The following is a 24,004-nucleotide window of genomic DNA, read 5'->3' as shown; positions in this document are numbered from 1 at the left end:
AGGACCAGAGATCCAGCAGGCCTTATATGCACTGTAACTCAGGTACAATGTGCAGAATCACACCATACCTAGTTCTCGGTAAACCCAACATCTTAAGATCTTACAATTGAATAGAACTGCTGCCAAGGTCTTCTCTCAATGCAGCCAACAGTTTGGAAACACAGAAGAGCTATCACTGGGCAGCAGGACACCCAGACCAAACCTTTAAGCAGGAAGACCAGTACAGATATGATGCAGACTTCACAATCACACACAGACACTTTATTAGTTTCCTCTACAAGAGACAGTAACATCAGTCTTTTTAACAGAAATCTCGGGTCATTGGAGAGGCCAAATAGATGGCAGAAAGATGAAATATTTAAATTAATCAAAAGGCACTACAACCCCACCTAAAACCTATAACCACAGCGGTAGTGGGCTAAGGAAGATTATGCTATGGCAAAAAATAATCTCGTGTCAATGTGAGAGATTACGGAGCAGGAAGCTGAGTTTGCTTTCCAGAAGACTGTGGTACGAGGAACATTTGTGCCCCAGAGGACATCTGACCAGGGGAAGGGCAAGACGGCTGAAGGTCAAGCCAAATAGAAAGAATAGGTACAAAGGAAAATCCAGGCAACACAGTCCCCAAGCTGGAGGGGATGAAGGATTAGGCTTTTTCCCACAAGAAGCATTCACTGCCCTGTGTGCTGCCTACCCCCAGGCACCCCCCACCCCCACCCCACCCCCACTCCAGAGATCTGCTCACACTGTAAGTTGCCCACTGGCTCCAGATTTACAGGACTGAGCAGCTGAGCTGGGGCTGCCTAGGGTTCTTGCGGTCATTTTGCAGGCTTTTGAGAACTTGTCATAGGTTGGGGGGAAAGGGGGAAAGAGGGCGGGGCTTTGTTGTCAGTAGTTCTGAACCAAGGAAACCCTGAAGTATTCACATGCAAAGTAGTCTGTGTTCTCCCCTCCCCAGGGGAACATCCAAACACCCCTATACAACACCTTCCAAAGCCTGAAATCTTGCTGTGGGCTCAGCGGTAGTTAAAGCCTCAAGCCTCACAGCATCAAGCCAGAATGAGACAAGGCAGGTGCAGGCAGGGAAATCTCAGCAGTTAATCTCAATCTTTCTCTAAATTTAGGAGAAATACTAATATACCCTGATGAGGGGTGTAGAAAGCTTCACCAGAGCAAGCCAGGCCTTCTGCTGAATCTGTCCTCAAATACCAAGGGGGAAAACAAAGGGGTGGGGTTCACTTTATTTGTAAAAAGCCTCAGCAGTTACTCTATTATAAAGGGACATGGCTGAACAGGTAGGAAACTGATTCCCCATTGTGAGTTCTCCTGATGGCTTCTGCCAGGATCATGGAGATATCGATCACCTATAAGAGCCAAGAAGGGCATCAGGTTAGCAGCACACAGACAGATGATGGACCCATTGCAGACACTGATGAGCAGCTCAACGAGGGGCCTTCCCCTTAAAACTGCTGCCCTGGGGCTGCACCCCCTCGTGAGTCGTGCACCCAGCTATAGTCCGCAGATTATTTTTAACATGACCACTTAAAAAATGATCCAAGCGCTAAGGGAGGGAAACTTTTGACTCAGACTCACCAAGATAGCGGTGAGCTGACACATATGCATTCTCAGCAGTTAAATAAAAAGAATACTTAAGATGGGGGTAAAAAATCCTTAAAAAATGCTCCAATTCCACATATTAATCTCAGAAAGCTAAGGGATTACCAAACACATTCTTAATTAAGTGATGCCTTGTCCTTTTAGTGCAATAACACCTTGAACTTTAGTGTCTAATTACTTGGGGGAATTAAAGGAGTGGTCCCAGGACCTCTTGGTTTTGTCAGTCCCAGATGGAGCAGAGGAATATGGATTTTAACAGGAACCCTAGGTAATTAACTTCAGCTGTTTCTAGAGCATGTGACATTCTAAGGCGTGTACCACCACTTTAAAGGTTTCCCTGTGTCTACAGGGCCCAACAGTTAAGAGTGACACACACTGTAAAGCATGGACTTGCAAATTTGAGTGTGTGGCACAATCACTGAGAGAGTCTGCTGAAATGTCGAGTCCTAATGCTCTGTCCTCCAGAGGTTTGCCTAGCAATCTGAATTTTTACATGTGATATGTATTTTTTTAATTCTTGGGTCACAGTTCCTGATGATGGACCCTTAAGAGCAAAGGAGGAAATCTTCAGCATCCAGACACCTAATTCGACATAGACAACCACCTCCTTAAATACGTAGCAGAGTCCTATTTTGCAAGAATCTCATCCTTACCTGTATTTTGGAGCAATGCTTCATCTTATCCTCCTGAGGTATGGTATTGGTGACTACGACTGCTTCAAAGCATGCATTGTTAATGCGAGAGATGGCCGGGCCAGAAAAGATTCCATGAGTCAAGATAGCATAAACTCTGGTGGCTCCAGCTGAGAGAAGTCTAGAGAAAAAAGCAGAGTTGCTCTGCATTATTCTCACTTATCACTAGAGGACCTGAGTTAGCGGGGAGGAGTACATTAGTCAGCCTGAGTGCCTTAAAAACAAGAGCTTTATCTCTCACTTCTGGAGGCTGGGAACCCAGAGATCAAGGTGGTGACAAGGTAGCTATCATCCTGAGGCCTCTTCTCTTGGCTTGTTGGCAGCTGCCATCGCACTGTGTGCTCACATGACTTCTGTATGTACATATGTGGGGGGACCCAGCTCTTAGGTATCTCTTCTTACAAAGGCACTATTCTCACGATGAGGGTCCCCACCTCATGATCTCATCTAACCCTAGTTACCTCCCCACAAAGCCCCATCTCCAAATATCATACCGGAGGGTTAGGACTTCAATGTATGAACTTTAGGGGAGGACACAATTTAGTTCACAGCAAAGAGAAATGGGACTGAGAACTTACCTAAGTTCGATTAGCGTTGTAAAAGACTGGCAAAGACTACTATGCTCAACAAAATCCATCACATTCCACCCCGCCTCCCCAGGCACACAGCTGGACTACATTTCCCAGCCTCTCTTGCAAAGTTAGGAGTGGCCATGTGACTTAATTCTAGCTCTCAGAATGTGGGCAGATGTAATGTATACCACTGGCTGGGCTTAGAAGAATCTTCCATGGGTGATTCCCCATGCTTTTTTTTCCTTTCTGGCTGGCCAAACTGGAAATGTCTTCCAAGGTAATATTGGAAGCTTTATGTTAAAGATGCACTACCACCACAAAACCAAAAGAGGGATACCTAAGCCATGAATAAGAAACTATCATGTTAATCAACTGACATTCAGGGAGTTGATCTATTATAGCAATTCGCATTACCTTAATCATACAAGGATGAGATGAATTTTATAAATGTATACTCCAGGATCCCAGTCAGAAATCGCTCAGCACATAAATATTTTCTTAGCCTCTATTATCTGCCAGGCCCCGTGCATGGCACAGACACCCTGAGGTTAAGGAAAAATGATGAGAAACAAGGCTCTCCACAGTGGTGTGGATTATAAGCAATAGGGAGCCAGTTAAGGTTTTCAAGGAGAGGAGTGATGGGCTCTAGCCTTAGTTTTGGACAGATGAGCAAGTGGGGAGGCAATGAGAGAGAGATGGACTAGGGAGGTAAGAGATTGGTGACTAGCAGCAGAGAGAACAGAGTGAAGGAAGTTTAGAACTGTGCAGGCAAGGGATGAGAAATAATATGAACAAAGGTGGTAGCAGCTAAAATGGACAATCAAGAGGTAAGGCCAGGGTTTATGGCTTAGGTGAAATATAAATAGAAGAATACAGTGGACCCTGCAACAACACAGGGGGTTAGAGGCACTTACCACCCCCCACACACAGCTGAAAAATCTGAGCATAACTTTTGACTCCCCCAAAACTTAACTACTGATAGCCTCCTGTTGGCCAGAAGCCTTACTGATAACATAAATGGTCCATGGACATATACTTTGTGTGTTATAGTATATGCTGTATTTTTATAATACAGTAAGCTAGAAGAAAGATACTGCTATTAAGAAAACCATAAGGAAGAGAAAATATACTTACAGTTCCTCACTAGATTAATAAAAAAAAATGTATGTAAGTGGACTCACACAATTCAAATCTGCATTAAGGGCCAATTCCTATCTTTTCAGGCCCATAAATTTCGACTTTGTTTTTTTTTTTAAGATTTTATTTATTTATTTGAGGGTGTTTGAGAGAGAACACGAGCAGGGAGAGGGGTAAAGGGAGAAGCAGGCTCTCTGCTGAGCAGGGAGCTCAATGTAGGACTCGATCCCAGGACCCTGGGATCATGATCTGAGCCAAGGCAGACACTTAAATGACTGAGCCACCCAGGTGCCCAACTTTAATTTGTTTTTAAAAACTATCAGGGTACCTGGGTGGCTCAGTGGTTGAACGTCTGCCTTTGGCTCAGGCTGTGATCCTGGGGTCCTGGGATCAAGTCCTACATCAGGCTCCTTGAAAGGAGCCTGCTTCTCCCTCTGCCTATGTCTCTGCCTGTGTGTCTCTCACAAATAAATAAATAAAATCTTTATACAGTTTAGCACAATAAAACTAAGGAAATCTGGGGGGTCAAAGTAAAATATTCATCAATTTATGCATACTGCAATTCAAGCCTACGGTACTAAGGTACTAACTCCCAAAGGTAGTTACCATCCCCCTCGGTTCACTTCTGAGGAGCAATCAGCAGGCTTAGGGAATGGAGACAGTGGTTAGCTTTTCCCTTCTAACCACCCACCCCACCTTTCCACACTCACTTGTCGGCCGCATGGCAGATTGTGCCACAGGTATCAGCCATGTCATCCACCAGGATGGCCACTCGATCCTTCACGTCTCCCACCAGCACCATGCGGTCTACTTCGTTGGCCTTCTTCCGTTCTTTGTGAATCAGAGCAAAGTCCACGTTCAACCGGTCTGCGATGGAGGTCACTCTGCAAAACAGGGTGGTCGCAGTTACATCTGTGCCCATGGCTGTGGGGCTCCTAAAGACGAAAGCCTGGGACTAAACAATGGGCTCCTTTTCCAGGGGAGAATACTCCTTGAAACCAAACCGTTCCCAGGGCTGGAAAAAAACAGCTCTAATTGATTGACTTCTCAAAGGCCAACCGCACCAAGTGGGTTTTATAGACGAAGGCCTCCATATCCTGAGAGCAGTTTCTAAGCGTATTAGTCAGACGTGGATTATAATTAATTCTGGTTTACAGTGAGGGGAGAGCCAGATGCCTCACCAGTCCCAGAAGCAGGATGATGCTCAGGCACGTTCATTTAATAGATTGGCAGCAGAAGGGGAAAGAGAAAAAGCTTTATTAATGAAGGCTGGGAGTGTACAGATTGTCCCAATTTGGCATGCAGATGTTGTAAGAAGTGAATGTGAACCTGGCCGGAGAGGAGCCAGCCTGGTCCAGTGCCTATGCTCTCACCATACTCCCATCAGTGATCCACCAACTGTTATTGTCAACTGTACCTGAACACCAAGCCTGGAAGTTTCTTTTAGGAGTGCTACAAAGAAAGTCATACTAATTAGCTGAGAAAACTGGACATCATGCTATACAGCCCTAAGTCATCTCCAAATCAAAGCATCAGTCGTATTTTTCTATTACAAAACAATATGAACCAAACTAGAAGGTGAGACAGACGATGGAGCTCTGATGACAAAGTACCATATAATTCACTCAGACAGAAGTTGACTAGGTGTGAATGACAGCGTGCTGTCCCAGTGACATGTCGGCCCATGCTTCACTGTGCCATCCTCACCATAAGTGAAGCCTATGTTCTGGGTTTTTTCTTTTTTAAGGGTTATTTACTTGAGAGAGGGTGCACACACATGAGTAGGGGCAGAGGCAAAGGGAGAGGGATAAGCAGACATCCCCGCTGAGCAGGGAGCACATTGAGGGGCTCAATCCTCCTCCATTCAAGGACCCTGAGATCATGACTTGAGCTGGAGGCAGGTGCTTAACCAACTGAGCCACCCAGGCACCCCTGGGTCTTGCTTTTTAATGTAGCGCTGACCCAACCAGAGCATTATGTCTGGTTTCTGCTGCGACTCTGGTCACACAATGGAGTCTGTGCTGGGCAGAGGAGAACCCATGACCATGTCATAGAAAACATAAGATCTGAACCACAACCTGGACAGCATATGTACCCTGACCTAAATGAACCACACCCTGTGCTCTCCATTACTACTGTGAGGGCAGTGGGCATCAAGAATAACCAATCTGCTTGGAACATTTAGTTATCCAAGACGAATGCATAATCAAATGAGCTCAAGCATCCCAGATCATCCAGACTCAATGGCCAACAACCTTAATACAGACAAAGCAGGTATGGGCCAAGTTACTCCCTATGCTCCTGTGAGGAGAATTCTGTGCATGTCACCATCACACAGGATCTCCACCTATGCCAAAAACCCTGCCAAGATGCAAGTGATAGCAAGTGATAGCCACTCACTCTGAAAATACTCCACCACGACAAGAAAATTATTCACACAAAGACAAAATAGTAAGGCAGCAATATGTTGTCTACTGAAGGCAGTTTTCCTGTACCCAACTTTGGGGAGGAAATCCTGCTGGATTATTTCAAACATGACTATTCCCCTAAGTCTTGTGGCAAGGTGGGAAAGTAATGCCCAACAAGTTGAGTCTGACCACTACCATTAGGGGGATGGTTTTTGGGCTCTGTTGCTTCACGGATGATGACTAGCGATTACGTGAGACTCACAAAAGCCGTGTCTAGCTGGATAATGAACTCCAAATTCTCAGCTTAACAGTTCTGTTAAAGTTACTGAAATAAAGAGGCTACTGAGAAACAGTCACTGAAAATTTGAAAGGCCTTTAGAAAGATCTGAATGAGCTTTTCCTAGTCATCTGTATTTTGTACCTTCTTCATTCTATTTCTGCAACAAGAACGTATGTCATCCTTTTGAATGCATTACTAACAAGGGATACTCTAAGGAAATTGAGAGCTCTTAGTGTGCGCCACGTGAGCTGTAGAGCACTGACATTGGCCATCCTTGGCCATTAGCTTGTTTATAAAATGTTATGGTCTTGGTTTAAAATAAAGTCCCTCCACTTTATTTTCCTTCCCTGCTTAATATCTTAATGCCAGAATGAAGATGGTCTAACCAACGAGCATCACGAGTCTAAAAGCCTACTCATCCACTAATAGCAGCACATGGTTGGAAAGCTGGTGCCATTCATTAGAAATCCAAATTTCCCACCATTCCTGAGAGTTGTACAGTGTGGCTAGCTCTGTGGTGCCAGGCTACTCACAGGTTTCAGTCAAGCTCTATGATACTGTAACTATTTAAGCCCTCCACCCCACTTAGTGCTGTCCTGTCTTTCAGGCAGTGATGCAGGCCAGTAAAAGAGGGTTAATAAAACTACATCTGGCTCATGTTCCAGCCATACCCATTCTGAAGTACAGCAGACCCTTGAAAAACATGGGTTTGGACTGTGCAGGTCCACTTTATGAGCAGATTTTTCTTGAAGTACAGTACTGTAAATGTATCTTCTCAGTGACATTTTCTTTTCCCCAACCTGCTTTCTTGTAATATGGTATGTAAAACACATAAAATACAGGATAGGTAACTGACTGCTTATGTTACTGGGAATACTTCCAGTTAAGAGTTGGCCCCCAGTAGTTAAGTTTTGGGGTGGTCAAAAGTTAATGTGGATTTTTGACCACACAGGTGGTGGGGGTCGATACCCCTAACCCTCATGTTGTTCAAGGGTCAATCATACTTAAAAATAACTGTCACTAGCTAGAAAAATATTACTTTCTGATGTAACTGTCTGAAAGATTTCCGTAGTACTTTTGAGAATAATAAGCATTCTGGCCATACCTCTTAGCTCCACCAGCATCAGGTGAGACAATAGTACAGTTCCTCCACTCAGAGATGTTCTCCCTTATCCACTTCAGGACAGCTGGCTCTGCATACAAATTGTCCACTGGGATATCAAAAAAGCCCTGAAGAAAGAAGCTGAGTCACTTTTGCTTTGTTTTCTGCACTTCCATTTACAAATGACTGATACAAAGAGGTTACTAACTTGCCCAAAAAATACCTTCCTGTTAGCATTCCAACAGATTAGAAGTCATGCCCAGTGTAGCAGACTAGAATGGGTTCCTCAGGCCTGGGCTGCACAAGAGGCCAGCCGACAGGGAAGCAGCCTGCCCTCAGCTAACCCACGGCTGTTCATAGGAACGTGAGAGTGAGCCCTTGGAAAGATCGGCCCATTCAGCCCATACCAGAACGGCCCAACATGCAGACTTGTGAGGTCATACTTACTGCCTTATGCCACCAAATGTTGGGCTGGCTTGTTAGGGAGCAACAGCTAACTGCTAACCCAGTTAGAGATGCTTTGATACACAAGCTTAGTGTAATATATCTATTATAAATGGCCACACAGAGTAAAGAGAATTCAGGAGATCTGTGTTCCAATACTCGGTGCTATAAGATTAGTGGTGCTTCTCAACAGATCTGTTTCTCTTCTACAGAATGCGTAGAATCACCTACCCCATGTACCTCACTGGATTGCTGCAAGCCTCCAACGGTGATCTGAAAGTCCCTTTAAGCAGTACAAAATATAAGGTAGTATTCTGCTCCCTTTATTGTATGTTTATGCTAGGAAGTATGCTGATAGCTGTGGTTCTCAATTTGATGATGACCGTTAACAGTTCCTATTTACTAAACACCCATCCTGGGCCATGCATTCTACCATCAATTTCATACTCACAGTTAACAATGCGGCATGTGTTCAAAGTTGTTAAATAACTTGCCCAAGGTTATAAAGCTGCCAAGTGTCAGAGCCAGGATTCAACCTCAGTTTGAAACCAAAGCCTCTGCTCTTCTCAGAATTCCAGACTACCTCCCTTATTCAACTACCCCAAAGCAACTAGGACCAGGAACAATGCTTCAGGTAAGGATGCTTACAGTGATGTCAATGTCTAGTTACTTTGAGCTGTATTTGGGCATGTGTTTGCTTCTCTGCAGTCTCTAGCATTATCATTATTATTCCTCCCCCGTCCCTTTCCAATGTCAAATATTTAGCTTCCAGATACCTGAATCTGAGAAGCATGCAGGTCCATGGTGATAATATGATCCGCGCCTGCCACAGAGAGCATATTTGCCACAAGCTTGGCTGAGATTGGAGCCCGGCTCTAAATGGGGGGGAGGGAGAAAAGAACAACAAAACCAAAAAGCCATTTTGAGACACAATCCATTTGGTCAAGAAGCATTTCTTTATTGTGCACTTACTATGTTTAAGGTACCGCACTACAAGGAAATTCATACAAGGTGCCATGGCCATTGGCTTTACGAGTAAATCACAATCTAGCACAAATATTAAGTGCAATATCACTTTTTCAAATCAGGATGTTTTTCAGAAAGAAAACTACCTTCCCACCTTTTGTTTTCTTAACTTAATGTAAACATTTTCAGCCTATCAAGTGTTCCAATGATCAATTATTTAAACTAGGTAGACTTAAAATCTTTTTCACAAGAATTTTAAAAATCTCTTTTAACACATACGTACTCAAACCTGTATGACATGTAACAGGTCAAAATTTAAAGCTCTAGCACAGAATAGAAATTATAGTTTATTTTGTAAATTAGTACCACTCATCCACTCATCTGGAGGTCAACCTTCCATTAACTTCAGCTTCCTTAAATAACAGGTAAATATGCTGGCTGCAATATAAAATAGCAAAGCCCATGCTCTTTATACTCTGTAGGAGCACTACAGTCTCTCAGAATAAAAATATCTGGCCTTCTCCCAGACATTGTAAGGAAACTTTGGGCACTGATTATTATAATAGTCTTGGCAAAGTTTTATGTATATACCTTATCCTCTAATATACCACATGAATGAGGTGAGATGTGTATGTGTATAATGAGATCAAGCATTCATGTAACCAACTTTAAGTTTTATAGAAGAGGTCATAGCTGGAACCCCAAGAGGGTCCCAGGAGATCTACCGTAGCTTAAAAAATCTTTTCCACGGTAGCTGGTGTTTAGTCCTACTGTCACAATTAAAAAGTCACAGTGAGCTAAATGAAAGTCACATACATATGACTGGAACAAATACAAACTACCAATGTGTTGGTTTATATAAACCAACCACATAGCGATTGTTTTTGAACACTAGGTAATACCTATGAGAATGCAATAAAAAAAAATAATACCCTCTAAATATGCGTCTGAGGATTAAGGATATGTGTGTGTGTGTGTGTGTGTGTGTGTGTATGTGTGTGTGTGTGTGTGACTTTGGGCAAGTGCTTCTCCTGATTTTTTAAGTTTTTTTAAAAAGGAGATTCTGCTCTCACCTTATCCTTCTTATCCTGCCGGGCATAAGGGAAGCATGGGATGACTGCAGTAACCCGGCTGGCTGAAGCAATCTTACAGGCATTAATCATGATCAAAAGCTCCATTAGATTGTCATTGATTTCGCCACAACCACTCTGAACAATGTAGACATCCTCTCCACGTACGCTTTCTCCAATCTCCACACTACAACAAGAAAGGAAGGAAAGCAAAAAAACAAGTAAGAGATTTTAAGGCACTATACTACACTTCTACAGACAGTGAGGTCTAGAAAGTATAGCTTCCCTACTACTATGCTGCTCATGGATTATAGCACAGTGGGGGTCATGTGGACACTGATCCCTTCAGACTTTGGGTGATCCCCTGGAGAAGCCCCAGTACCAGAAGCAGTTTTATTGCCTTAGTTCAAATATTACCTACTTTTTCTTTTTCTTTTTTTTTAATTTTTTATTTATTTATTTATGATAGTCATACAGAGAGAGAGAGAGGCAGAGACACAGGCAGAGGGAGGAGCAGGCTCCATGCACCAGGAGCCCAACGTGGGATTCGATCCCAGGTCTCCAGGATCGTGCCCTGGGCCAAAGGCAGGCGCCAAACCGCTGCGCCACCCAGGGATCCCTACTTTTTCTTTTTTAAAGATTTTATTCATTTATTCATGAGCAACACAGAGAGAGGCAGAGGCATAGGCAGACGGAGAACCAGGCTTTCTGCAGTGAGCCTGATGCAGGACTCGATCCCAGGATCCCGGGGATCATGCCCTGAGCCAAAGGTAGAAGCTCAACCACTGAGCCACCCAGGCATGTCAATATTATCTACTTTCACATGTGATATGGCATGAAGAAGATTGGCTAAAGTACTTACAAGTAATTGGACATAATTTCAGTGAGCTGCCTGTATCTCATTTCATATAGGAATAGAGTATGTGAATGCAAATTTGATACAGAATCTGGGACTGTCAAAATCCACATTTAACAAAAGCAGAAGGATCACGTAAGGAATGAATCACTACTGTTCTGTAATGATGCCTTCTACGGAAGCCAGTATCACATCTACCATATCGGCACTTCACTCAACAAATAGTCAATGTTCGTATGTCAGTCACTTCTAAGTGCCAGAGACACATGGAGAATAAAACAGATGTGGTCCTCCATTTTATGCTAACTATATTCTATCGAATTAGTAAGTCTTGTTTAAAAAAATATTCCACAGGAATTTAATTATGGAGTAGGGCTATACTTTACCATAAAATGAAAATTTTAATAACCATGCTTGGATCCTTACCAAGAATAACTTATGATTAAAAATCATAACCTCTGTGATACCTCAAAGCAACACCATTTCCCCAATTAATCCCATAGGTGAGGTGGGGGTATTTGTGGGTGTGTGTGTGTACAGTACATAGTGCGTATTCATCAGGATTAGGTCAGAATAATTGGTAACTCCCACTGATCAAGAGAAAAACTTGAACAAGAGGTAATTCCATTACCAGAAAAAGCTGATACAGGAGTTAATTAACATTTATTCTTTTCCAATCCAAGTAACAGTTAATTTTTAAAATAATGGGGTTAGTTTATATAGTAAAGCAAAAAAAATGAAGAGCAAATGGTAAAAATCAAGCCAGAAACCCAGGAGAACAGAGAAGCTGAGATTCCTGGTAGCCAGAACAAAGAGGAAAAGACATTAGTTTGGGATATCTGGAGATAAACCTTCGGGCACTGAATTAAAGTGGTATTCTGTACTAGGGATCCTTAGGTTAAAAGTGCATTATCTTCTCAGTAATCAAGATCAATAATCACAGTTCCTCGATTGATAAAGTAGAAAAAGTGCAAAATAAACCCAAAGTGAGCAGAAGGAAGAAAATAACCCTAAGAGCAGAAGTCAGTGAAACCAAAAACAGGAAAACAAGAGAGAAAAACCAATGAAATGCAAGGCCTACATTGGCTCTTGGGGAAATGGGAATTTAAACATTGGTAAACCTTGGGGCACCTGGCTGGCTCAGTTGGAGGAGTGTGAGCAGTTCTTGATCTCAGGGTCGTGGGCTTGAGCCCCAAGTTGGGTAGATTACTGAAATAAATAAATTTGAAAAAAAATTGAAAAAAGCTGATAAGCCTCTAAGAAGACGGACCCAAACAGCTTTGCTGGAGACCTCTAACATTTGAAGAATGAACATGAATTGTGCCCCCTCTTTTCCAGAATACAGATTGAGGGGGGAATACTTTTCCAAGGCATTTTACGTTTTTACAAGGCCAGTATTCACGAGACACCTGAACCAGACAAAGGCAGCATGAGAAAACTACACAGAGGGAGAAGTGGTGCAGGTGTGGTTACAACAGGAAGGAGCCTTGTGGTGACAGGATGGTTTTGTATCTTGACTGCATCAAGTTCCATATCCTGCCTCTTGCATTACACTCCAGTTTTACAAGAAAACTATAGTTTGGAAGAACTCTGGCTGGGAACTTCGGGAAAAACTGGGAAATGCATACACAGGATTTCTCAGTATCGTTTCGTAAAATTCCAGGTGAATCTACAATTGTCTCGAGATTTGATTTTAAATGAACAGGGCGTTACTAGACTTTGTGTATACTTGGGTAAACTGTTACTGCAGCCCTCCATGAAAGTAGAGGTCATAAAAGCGCTGACTAGAAACAACAGCATTTCTGTATTAAGTCAAAGAGCCTAGTTCATTTATATTATGCTCTCAGAAACTATGTGATACAGTGAGGGAATGTGGAAAACTCTGGGTTGCTTTTGACTTGAGAAATAGCTCATCTCCAAATATTTTCTCCCTAGCTTACTATGCATCGGTCACACAGTCTTCCTCTTCTTTCCCTGAATCTGTCCCCCCTCATGTCATTGCCTTGCACTTCCCACTACCTGGAATGCTCTTCCTCTGATGAGCTCATTTATTTCTCAGGTCTTTAGTCAAAATGTCTCCTCAGACTATCTTAATTAAACAAATGACTTCCCTGAGGACCAAAAGATTAAAAGTGACTTAAAAAAAAATCAGCGCACTTGGGTGGCTCAGTGGTGGAGTGTCTGCCTTCAGCTCAGGCCCTGATCCTAGAGTCCTGGGATCAAGTCCTATGTTGGGCTTCCTGTTCAGTGGGGAGTCTGCTTCTCTTGCTCCCCTCCCGCTCCCCCTTCTGCTCCTGCTCTAGCTCACACACACACACTGTCGCTCTCAAATGAATAAATAAAAAAATCTTTAAAAAATCCAATCAACTGCAGTGTATGGGCCTCATTTGCATGCCAATTCAAGCAAACTGAAAAAAAAAACCCAGCACAGGCAAATTTGAACACTGGCTGGATATTTTATATTGAGAGACTGCTGTTAATTTTTTTTAGACAAGAAAATGGTATCGTGGTTACTGAAATATATATGGATGATATGATATAATTTATCTAGGTTTGTCTCAAAATAATCATGGGTGTGTGTGGAAGGGGGAATTAATAGATGAAACAAAATTAAGTGCTGAACTAGGTGGGTGATGGGTACACTGATACTAATGGTACTATTCTACTTTTGTTTGAAATGTTGCATAATAAAGTGACCCTCCCCAGTTACTATCCTCCCAACACTTCTCATAACTTGTTATCACCTTACTTTTTACCCATGTGTCTCTTCTCTTAGAATGCAAGCTCCCTGAGAGCATGGGCCAGGTCTGGCCTGCTCTCCTGTAGCCCCAGCTAGCTAGAGCTGCTGTGACACAAAGGGTGAAGGAATTCATACCCCCTCAGGATTAGGATGCCTCTTGAGATCCACTCAAGTCAGAATGGAAACCTGCAGGCATGCTATTGAGAAGACTGAAAAGGCTGGCTTCTATCATTCACTGTGATCCACTTCTGTGAGTTAGAGTAATTCACTTCGCACTGGAGGTGAGTGAGTCTAACATGTTTGTCTAAAAGATTTTGCTTAAATCCGCTCATACCCTTTTCACAGATACTCTGCTGGCAGAGATTTCGCTTTGGGTACAACTACAACCTGTTGGGCCCACCAGAATGGGATAGCTACGAAGAAATTTGTGGCAGGATCCTGAAATTGTGATATGAAGGCAGCCTAATGAACAATATGGCAATTTTGTGCATCCTGGTTTGGCGGAACAGACATGTATTAATCACCAAGATCAGCCTTAAAAAGGAACAGGACTCTGTTGGCAACGTCAACTATGCCGTTAACTATGCTGATGCTGAAACTGCTTTCTGAAGACATTCTTCAAAATTCAAATGGACAAGCCGGGCAGGGGTGGGTGGGGGAAAGCTAGGGAGGGTTTTCTGGGAGGGTAACTTCCTTGCTTTCTGAAAAGTAGGTTCTAGAATGGCACTGCCCAATCTGGGAGTCACTGGACTTGTGTGGTTATCAAGCACTTGCAATGTGACTACCATTTCCGAGGAACTGAACTAAAATGTGCCGTAAGCATAAGATGCACAGTCTATTGTCAAGAAAGTTTAAGTAAGAGGAAAAACCTATCTCCATTTTCATGTCGCTTGTGTTAAAACTATCATATTTTTGGAAATGCTGGGATAAATAAAATACATAAAACACAAGTGGACAAGGCTAAGTAACACCTCTTGGAGGAGGCCGTGTTCTGCAAGTTGCTCATTGTGGAAGGCCAAAGTTAAGAGGTGGTGGTGTTTAAAGGGACTTCTCAGATCTCCTCTACTCACGTTGCCCACCCTTTGAGAAATTCAAGCTGTAAGGGCCCCTTCTATGTTTTACGGTGCACAGTTCCAGTGTTGACCAGGTACTTCAAATACCTGAGAGTGACTTCAAAACTTAGGAAAATTTTAAACCCTCCCAGAGGTATGGGGTGAGCCCCATATCTCATCACTTCCTTGATTAAGAGCTCCATTTCCCAGGGGCAGAACCAAAGTCAGGCACACTGACTTCCAATAAAGTCAACAGTATCCTCTACATCTGAGATGGGAGGCCTATGGCTCTGATTTCAGTCAAGAAAACAGAATATAATATCTGTGGTCCAGACATTCACTCAACCAGAACCAGGTTGTCTGATTAGGAGCTAGGGAACAGCAGTTTAACAACTGATCCAATGGGATCCCTGGGTGGCGCAGCGGTTTGGTGCCTGCCTTTGGCCCAGGGCGCGATCCTGGAGAACCGGGATCGAGTCCCGCGTCGGGCTCCCGGTGCATGGAGCCTGCTTCTCTCCCTCTGCCTGTGTCTCTGCCTCTCTCTCTCTGTGACTATAGTAAATAAATAAAAAAGAAAAATTAAAAAAAAAAAAAAAGATTCTCTCCTTCTGGCCTTCTGAACCTACTCCCCTCCCCCCTGCTCACACATACACACTCTCTAAAAAAAAAAAAAAAAAAAAAACAACTGATCCAAGATGACATTAAGAGAAGGGCTTATTCTCTATTTCAAAGCTTTCTTACTTTCAAGTAAGACCAGAAAGCAACATGCTTAGACCATGATGGCTTATCTCTCTTTACAACTGCCTCAACTACCAGAGTCAATATAAAAAATACCCACAAGAGGCACCTGGGTGGTTAAGTTGGCTAAATCTGACTCTTGACTTCAGCTCCAGGGTCCTGGGATCAAGCCCCATGTCGGGTTCCACACTCATCAGGGAGTCTGCTTGGGATTCCCTCTCCCTCTGCCACCCGTCCCCCCCCTCTCACACTCCCTCCCTCTCCCTCTCTCTCTCTCTATCTATCTCTCTGGAATAAATAAATAAATCTTAAAAAAATACCCACAAAATTGCTTACATTGTTCCTTATGTTACTAGATATCATTATTTAAGGATCCCACTCATAAAATTCCTAGAATTTTGTGCCCAGAGGGATCTAAAGAATTTTATGAAAATAGAAACAGAAACTACATAATCCACTGCATATGCCTTTTTCCCTTTGGCTGCCAGGAAGCCAAGGGATACAGTTCAATTAACACTGAACTTCAGTAATCACTTTATGCCAAATTCTTGGCGCGATTATGATAGTCCTTTGTTCTAAAAGGCTTCTGATGCATCTATTAAATGAACCTTTTGTATGTGTGACTAGCATGAAAAACACTTCAAATCCTTTCTTGAAAACAGATAAAGTATTATAAAATTAAATTATAGGGTGCCTGGGTGGCTCAGTCAGTTAAGCATTTGCTTCAGCTCAGGTCTGTCTGGAATCGAGCCTCTCATCAGACTCCTGTTCAACATTGAGAGTCTGTTTCTCCCTTTCTCTCTCCCTCTGTCTATCCCCCTGCTCCTGCTTGCTCTCTCTCGCTCAAATAAATACATAAAATATTTTTAAAAAATAAATATAAATAAATTATCACAGCCAACTGAACATCAGGGATCATTTGCTAAATACAATACTTTAGTACAAATGACTCTTAAAAATATTCTAATATCATAGGAAGTTTGAAAAATAATTTTTTACAAGAGCACCAGCTCAGCACCCAGCACAATCACTAGTAACATTTTTGTGTTATTTTATCACCCGATGATAAGTCAACCAGCAGTTCAGTCACTTCCCAAAGCAAAATTCAGGTGTAAATCTTACCCTCAAGCATAGAAAGTGTTATGATCAGGCATGTATCTAATAACTTGAAAATTTTATTTATTAAACTATACTCAAAATAAAGTGGTGCAGGGGCAGCTAGGTGACTTAGTTGAGTGTCCAACTCTTGGTTTCAGCTCAGGTCATGATCTCATGGGTTGTGAAACTGAGCTCCATATTCCTGCTCCATATTCAGTGGGGGGGGGTCTGCTTTAAGAAGTCTCTCCCTCTGCCCACCTCCCTACTCACACACTCCTGTGTGCCTGCTCTCACTCTCAAATCAATCAATCAGTCAAAATAAAGTGGTGCAAGTAAACTAGGACACTGCCTTGTTTTACTGTGCATAACTGTGATCTCACCAATGAAGATCAATCCTTCCCTCCAGTAGTGTTATAGTGTATGGACTTTCATAAATCCCCAAAAGCCTGCAAACTATACTCAGCTTGGTTAATAAAAAGTTCAAGGAATCCTCATAAAATCTGATTTTTTTCTTATGGTTGCCTCTAAGTCAAAGAGATGATAAATTAGGCAGCGATTGGTGGTAGAACGGCTGTGCCTAAAACCTGTTTGCTCTTAATGTAATCTATCAGGTGGAAAAACCTGGTTTAGCAATTTAAAGAGTAATACTCCATGTTCTCTCCCTCTAGCTAATGGCGTGCTTTCCAAGTGGCTCTGGGCCAATCTTTCTCCCAGTCTTTTAGAAAGGCCAGAATGGCTGTCTATCCAGTGAGAAAAGTAGCTTCTTCTTTACCTTTCTTCTTTAGCATCAGGCCTGAGTGCATCCATCTAGCACAGAAGGCTACACAAAAAGAAATAAAGTGAAATCTAGAAGGCAGGTAGCATTCTTAAGAAAATTTCAAAAATTTAGATGGAGGCATTGGCATGTGCAAAATGCAAGGGATTAACTAACCAGGGGATATGGTTCTTAGGAAAATCCTAGGCAACCAAAGTTAGTCTTTCCCCTCCTGGCCTATCCAGAGTAATGAAATAAAACAAAGGTACTTATCACTATTGATGAGAATCAAAAAATTAAAAACTTTAGTGTATTCAAAAGTTTTGTCGTATTTTTTTTTAAAAGATTTTCATTTATTTGATGGAGAGCCAGAGAGCACAAGTGGGGGGGGACGGTAGAGAGGGAGGGAGAAGCATACTTCCCACTGAGCAGGGAGCCAGACGCGGGACTCCATCCCAGGACTCTGGGATTATGACCTGAGCTGGAAGGCAGGTGCTTAATAGACTGAGCCACACAGGCATCCCTATTAAGAAGTCTTAAAAGTCAGATGAGATAATGTATCAGCAAAAATTTAAACAGTAATACCCAGAGTTGGGCAAATTATTTAACCTCTGAATATTAGTTCCTTCATCCATAAAATGAGGATAGTAACTTCTCAGCAGTGTTGGGGGGATTAGTGGATAAAGTAGTTAGCATAGGAACTAGCACATCTTAGGCACTCACTATACATTAATTAATTATTATTAGTATTGTTATTGCTGATGAGAACAGAAACTGGGTCAAGTTTTTCTAGAGAGCAATTTACCAACATGTTACCAAATGCCTAAAAAAATGGTGTAATGGTCCCCTTAACCTAGTGATTCCCCTTCTAGGGATTTGTCCTAAGGAAATCAGAAACGGACAAAGATTTATTATGTTCAAAGGTTCTTAAAAAAAAAGCATTAGTCAAAAATGGGAAATATCTACCAGCAGGGACTTACTTGGTTATCTACAATTATGGTAAAACGATAAGACTGTATGCAGCTATTTAAAACCATGTAAACTAAATATTAAGAAATTATTCAAAATATATTGCTAAGTGATGAAAGTTATCAACATTTTATATTTTAAAAAAGATTTTATTTATTTGAGAGTATCTGAAGCAGACTCCACAGAGCCTGACACAGGGCTTGATCACACAACTGTGAGATCATGACCTGAGCCAAAACCAAGAGTTGGACACTTAATTGATTGAGCCACCCAGGTGCCCCAAACATCTTACATTTTTAAAAAAGATTTTACTTATTTATTTGAGAGGAAGCAGGAATGGAGTTAAGGGCAGAGGGAGAGGATGCTGGAGAAGCAGACTCCCTGCTGAGGGGGAGCCCCATGTGGGGCTTGATCCCAGGACCTTGAAATCATGACCTGAGCTGAAGGCATGTGCTTAACCAACTGAGCCACCCAGGCGACCCAACATCTTACATTTTTGAAAAAGTATATAAACACAAACATCTGGAAGGTAATAAATTAAATCGTGAACAGCTGATCGTGGGTGGTAGGATTATTTGAGGTGTCTTTTTTCCCCTTGTCCTCTTATGTATTTTCCACATTTTCTGCAATACCATCACCACCACCTCTTACCAACATTCACTGCATTTATTGTGCTGGGACATCATTCTAAAAACTTTACTCCTATCTCATTTCACCTTCACAATAATTCCATGGATAGATATTACTTTACAGATGAGATTACTGAGGCAAAGAAATGCAAAGATTTCAATGGTAGGTTCTCTGATTCCAGAGCATAAGCTTCTAATCCCTTTTATCTATCTCTGTCTCTGTGTGTGTGTGTGAGATACATCCACCTACAGTATATATGTATGTATGTTTCCTAAATAACTGGACAGTAATGGATGATCTTGACTGGCAGAGAAAAGCCACGCTGCTCAAGAGAGCGCCAACCCCTGAGATTCTGCCAAATTGTACAGAGAGCAAAACTATCTCATTTGAGGCTGGGGTCTGCAGTTCTACACCTGATGACCCAGAGTACCCACTGAGCTGCTCTGTCCATGTCCTTTAGGGCCCAAGAGTTACAGAGGGCAGCAGTTTCCATTTCTTCAGTGCAAAAGAGCCAAAGGTGAAGGCAGGGAAGATGGAGGGGTGGGGGGAGTTCCATAGGTAACATATTCCATTATGTTCAATGAAGATTTCAGAACATGTAAGGAACCAAAAAGCTAATGATTAAGCCTGAAACAGGGAAACCAAACCAGTCAGCAATTTTCCACGTTGGGCTTAATCTTAACTAGCATTTCCAAGCATGCTATTATCTGACTGTTTAAAAATGAAACCAGCCTGATCTCTGTCGTAGATTGGGATTGCTGATGAATTCAGATCAGTCAGAACAGTAAATTGTTCTCACCCTCCCCATCTCCCAATATACCTTCAGGTTCTAGGGTGTTGTATGAGGCACAGGGTGAAGGGTTAACAGAAAGAAAAATAAGGTCTTTGTGTTTTTCCTAGAAGTGCAAGGAAAGGATTTAATACTACAGTCCTGGGTGGCTCAGTCGATTAACCATCTGAGCCATCGGCTCAGGTCATGATCTTGGGGTCCTGGGATGGAGCCCCTCATCAGGCTCCCTGTTCAGCGGTGGAGTCTGATTCTCCCTTACCCTCCCTCCCTGCTTGTGCTCTCTCTCTCAAAAAAATAAATAAAATCTTTAAAAAATAATAGTAACCACAGTTCTCTAAAAGGGCCAAAAAACCCCCCTAAATGAACAACATTCTTGTTCCCTACCTACAATGCCGCTTGCAAAGTCTGGTCCTGGACTGTCTTATTATTATTATTATGGCGTCATAACGGTGTGGTCACAGGTAAAGACAACTGCTTGGCCAGCCTCTTCTAAGCTATTGCCTGGTTACAGACCTTGTCAGCGTTGCACTATCATTTGTATCACAACCAGCGGCACAATAGTCAAGTACCCAGATGGGAGCTGTCCACTACAGATGAATGCTTTTATCAGCAGGTCTAGGAAGGATAGGGTAGTTACACTTCAGTAATAAGTTTAAATAGGAAAAAAAGAAGGAAACAAAGGCATCTAGGAAAATATATTGAAAGTAACGTTAACTAATTTAACTGGTCACTAGGTTTGGTGTAAACTTTCCCCTTAACAGATGACTGCCATCTTTGAGATTGTGGGCACTGTTCTGATTTGATCATCAGGGCAAGGAAACACGAAGTATGCCTATCAGAACCAGAAAATTCTACATTCAGGTGGCAGGATCAGGTAAGTAAGTTTATCTTTAATATGGCCCCCAAGGTGCAGGAGGAAGTTGGAAGTGGGGGGAGGGAGCAAGTTTAATTAGCAAGGCAATGAAAAAAATTCTAGCTGCAATGCACTGCAATTCCGGTCTTTCACTCCGTTCTTTCCACCATTATCTTAACACTCAGGGATTTAAGAAGAAAAAAAAAAGCTGATTCCTAAATTCCCATAAGGGGTTAGAGAAGTGGACAAGTTCAGGATAGACTTTGCTCCTGAAAAATAGGTTTCTGCATTTCGCTACACTGGGGAAGGTCAAGGATTCCAGAACTAAGGTTCCCTAAAATATTCTGGATGGCTCAAGCCGGCATGATGCTGGCAATCAGGATGCTGAGCTAATGCATCACTTTATCTGAGCAACTGCATTAAACTTCAGCATGGCTCCACTTCTAAAGATGTGATTCTGAAGATGTGAAAATCCAATCGCCTGCCAATGCGACGGAAGTCCTTAGTAATAATTTTGGCGCCCTCAAGTACATAATGTCAGTTTTCCTCACTACGAAACCCGATCGACACCATTTCGAATTGAAAAGCTCCTTAGTCTCAAAGAGAAACACCAGGAGAGTTCAAGGGTTCAGTACGCTCTAAGGGTTTCCCAAGCAAGCTGGTCCAAGAGTTAAAGTGAACCCAGTCCCGTCTGGATGGCTCAACAGTGAAGCGACAAAGCCACGTGTCCCCTTGGCTGAAGCTAAGCGTCTTTCCCTTTCCGTTGCTCTAGGCAGCCGCTATCTCCGCCTTGGGTCCTCCAGCTCTTGCCCTCAAACCCAGCAGCTTCGCCTCATGCTCCATTTTGACTCCACCCCACCGCACGGTGAGAATGAACGTGACCCTCCCGCGAGAGGTAAAATAACGGAAACAAGCCGCGGGGCACGCTAGCCAAAAAAGCTGCCCCTTCCCCCGCCCCAGTCCCGGTTCCTCAGAACTCACGCGGCGGCCCCATCCCCCTACCCCTGGTCGTGCAAGCACTGCCCCCGCCGCCCCGGCAGGTGAGGCCGGTCGGGGTTCCAACTTGGCCCTTACCAGGTCTCTTGATTGCTGAATTTCTTAGTCACCACCTTGCCTAGCTCCAGGCCCAGGCGGTCAGCAATTTTCTGGGATAAGTCCTGGTGGGAGCTGCCGCTGAAGATCTTAATATTCGGCATCTTGGCTGCCTACCCTAGGCACTCTCTGCTCAGCGATCACGGCTGCTGCTGAGACGGGACCTGAAGTCGGCCAAGAGACTCAGTGCTAACCGCTTCGCGTGGCTACTCCGCCATCTTACATTCCCGCCTGGCGTGCGGCTCTAAGTTACCCAGCGCTGGGAAGGCGTGGTCAGCGGGGAAGTCCACACCCCGCCGCCCTGATTAGCTAAGCGGGCGCGAGGGGCGGGTTCTTGCCGTAGCTTGGCTGGCCTCCAGATGGCTTGTGTATTGGCTGGAGGCCATGAAAGGGGCGAGGCTAAGCCGTGGCCCCGCCCTCCGTAGCTAGGCCACGGGAGAGCGCTGGCTGGTGAGCGCCAACGCGAACCGCGCTTCATAGTGGGTGGAAGCATGTTGGTGATCGGTGGTACCAGATCGTTCCCGCAAGCGGCAAATCGGACACGCTTTTTTTTTTCTTTCACCACCAGAAAGTCAGTCTGGCTCTGGTTTACAGTTCCTTTTAAGAAAATCCGTTTATCAGGATGGCAGCCAGTTTCTCAGAATGAAGGGGGTATTTCTGAATAGGAGTTTGCATGTTTCTGAATGTGATTTTTATCTCTTTATAAGAGCAGGGTTGATTTGAAGTACGTTTACATTACAGAGAGACACCTGTGGCACAGGTGCCTCCAAACAGCATCTTTGCCCTTTGCAACAGTGTAGTATCACCTTTCCCTGGAAGACAAATCCCAAGGGGAAAGTGACCTAGGGCACACCACCTCAATCATCCAGAGACATGACAAGAGAAAGTTGTATTTTGTTTCGGATGATGGGGCCAAGTGTGTTCAAACAAGAGGAGGAGTGTGGGTTTTCCAAAATACCTTGGCAATAAAGGTCTACTTTATCTAATCCTTGGAAAGGAGAGAAAATATATATACGTATATATAGTATACGTATGGGAATTCAGATAAATAACCCAGAATGAATCACAAAACCTAGTTTTTGGTTTTATTTGCCTCATGTGAGCCTCAGCTTCATTTCTGCATGTTGCTAATGTGGCCTCTTATGCCATGTTATATTATTTCTATAATGATACTTGCTAATGGGACCAAAGAAGATCTTCATTCCTTACCCTACATTTTCATTAAGCATATTCCGAGCACAGATTAGAAGAAAAAAATCATACAATTTTAGAACCATACAATTTTAGTTATGAGCACCATCACTACAAGCTGTAAAAATAGAACGGACTTGAGAAATCATCTCGTCTCCTAGCTTCATCTTACATATGGTGAAACTAAGACCCAGAAATGGGAAGGGATTTGTCCAAGTGGTAAAGGTAGAAAATACTCAGAATAGCATCCTATCTTTCTCTTATTGCCATGTTCAGGAGTGTCCACAGAAGACCTCTCCTTCTGACCATTTGTCATACTTCTACAAGTTCAGAAATTTAGCATAGGCCCAGGTATCTAGGGGTACTTGGAGAAGGAAGCAAACAGCAAGACAGAATACTAGTAACCCTCCACCATAGCTCATTCATTAAATATTTACTGAGTGCTTTATTGCATGCAAAGCAGTGTGGGGGCACCTGAGTAGCTCAGTGGGTTAAGCCTCTGCCTCTTAGTTTCAGCTCAGGTCCTGATCTCATAAGCCTTGTGATCCAGCCCTGGGTCAGACTGTGTGTTCAGCATGGGAGTCTGCTTTAAGATTCTCTCCCTCTCCACCCTCCCTGCGACCCCCCAACTCTGTCTCTCTAAAATAAATAAATAAATCTTTAAAAAAAAGCAGTGTGCTAGGCATGGAGGGAACTAGAGAGTATTTGCACCCAAGGAATCCATTCATTCAAAAAATATTTATTGACTACTTTATTTTTTGGAAGATTTTATTTACTTATTCATGACAGACACAGAGAGAGGCAGAGACATAGGCAGAGGGAGAGGGAGAAGCCAGCTCCCTGTGGGGAGCCCGAAGTGGGACTCGATTCCAGGACCCTGGGATCATGACCTGAACAAAAGGCAGACGCTAAACCACTGAGCCACCCAGTCATCCCTGTTGACTACTTTTAAT

General features: G+C 43.1%; 1 protein-coding gene across 1 annotated transcript; it reads right to left on the bottom strand.

Moving 5' to 3' along the window:
- Positions 1 to 239: 239 nt before the first annotated feature.
- On the bottom strand, positions 240 to 22,109 carry PRPS1 (phosphoribosyl pyrophosphate synthetase 1). The gene is made up of 7 exons (XM_041742087.1): positions 21,843 to 22,109; positions 10,292 to 10,475; positions 9,029 to 9,127; positions 7,812 to 7,936; positions 4,729 to 4,902; positions 2,271 to 2,430; positions 240 to 1,364 (listed from the first exon to the last, which is right to left on the bottom strand). The coding sequence occupies exons 1-7, from the start codon at positions 21,962 to 21,964 to the stop codon at positions 1,272 to 1,274; spliced, it is 957 nt and encodes a 318-aa protein (XP_041598021.1). The 5' UTR covers positions 21,965 to 22,109; the 3' UTR covers positions 240 to 1,271.
- Positions 22,110 to 24,004: the final 1,895 nt, after the last annotated feature.

This window comes from Vulpes lagopus, chromosome X (assembly GCF_018345385.1).
Source record: "Vulpes lagopus strain Blue_001 chromosome X, ASM1834538v1, whole genome shotgun sequence".
Taxonomy (NCBI): domain Eukaryota; kingdom Metazoa; phylum Chordata; class Mammalia; order Carnivora; family Canidae; genus Vulpes; species Vulpes lagopus.
This window is presented reverse-complemented; position numbering and strand designations above follow the sequence as displayed.

Coding starts and splice junctions, on each gene's coding strand:
- PRPS1 (XM_041742087.1), bottom strand. CDS start 21,964: ATGCCGAATATTAAGATCTTCAGCGGCAGCTCCCACCAGGACTTATCC. Junction 9,128..10,291: donor GGCAGGATAAGAAGGATAAG/GTGAGAGCAGAA, acceptor CCCCCCATTTAG/AGCCGGGCTCCAATCTCAGC. Junction 7,937..9,028: donor TGCATGCTTCTCAGATTCAG/GTATCTGGAAGC, acceptor TTCTTTCTTCAG/GGCTTTTTTGATATCCCAGT.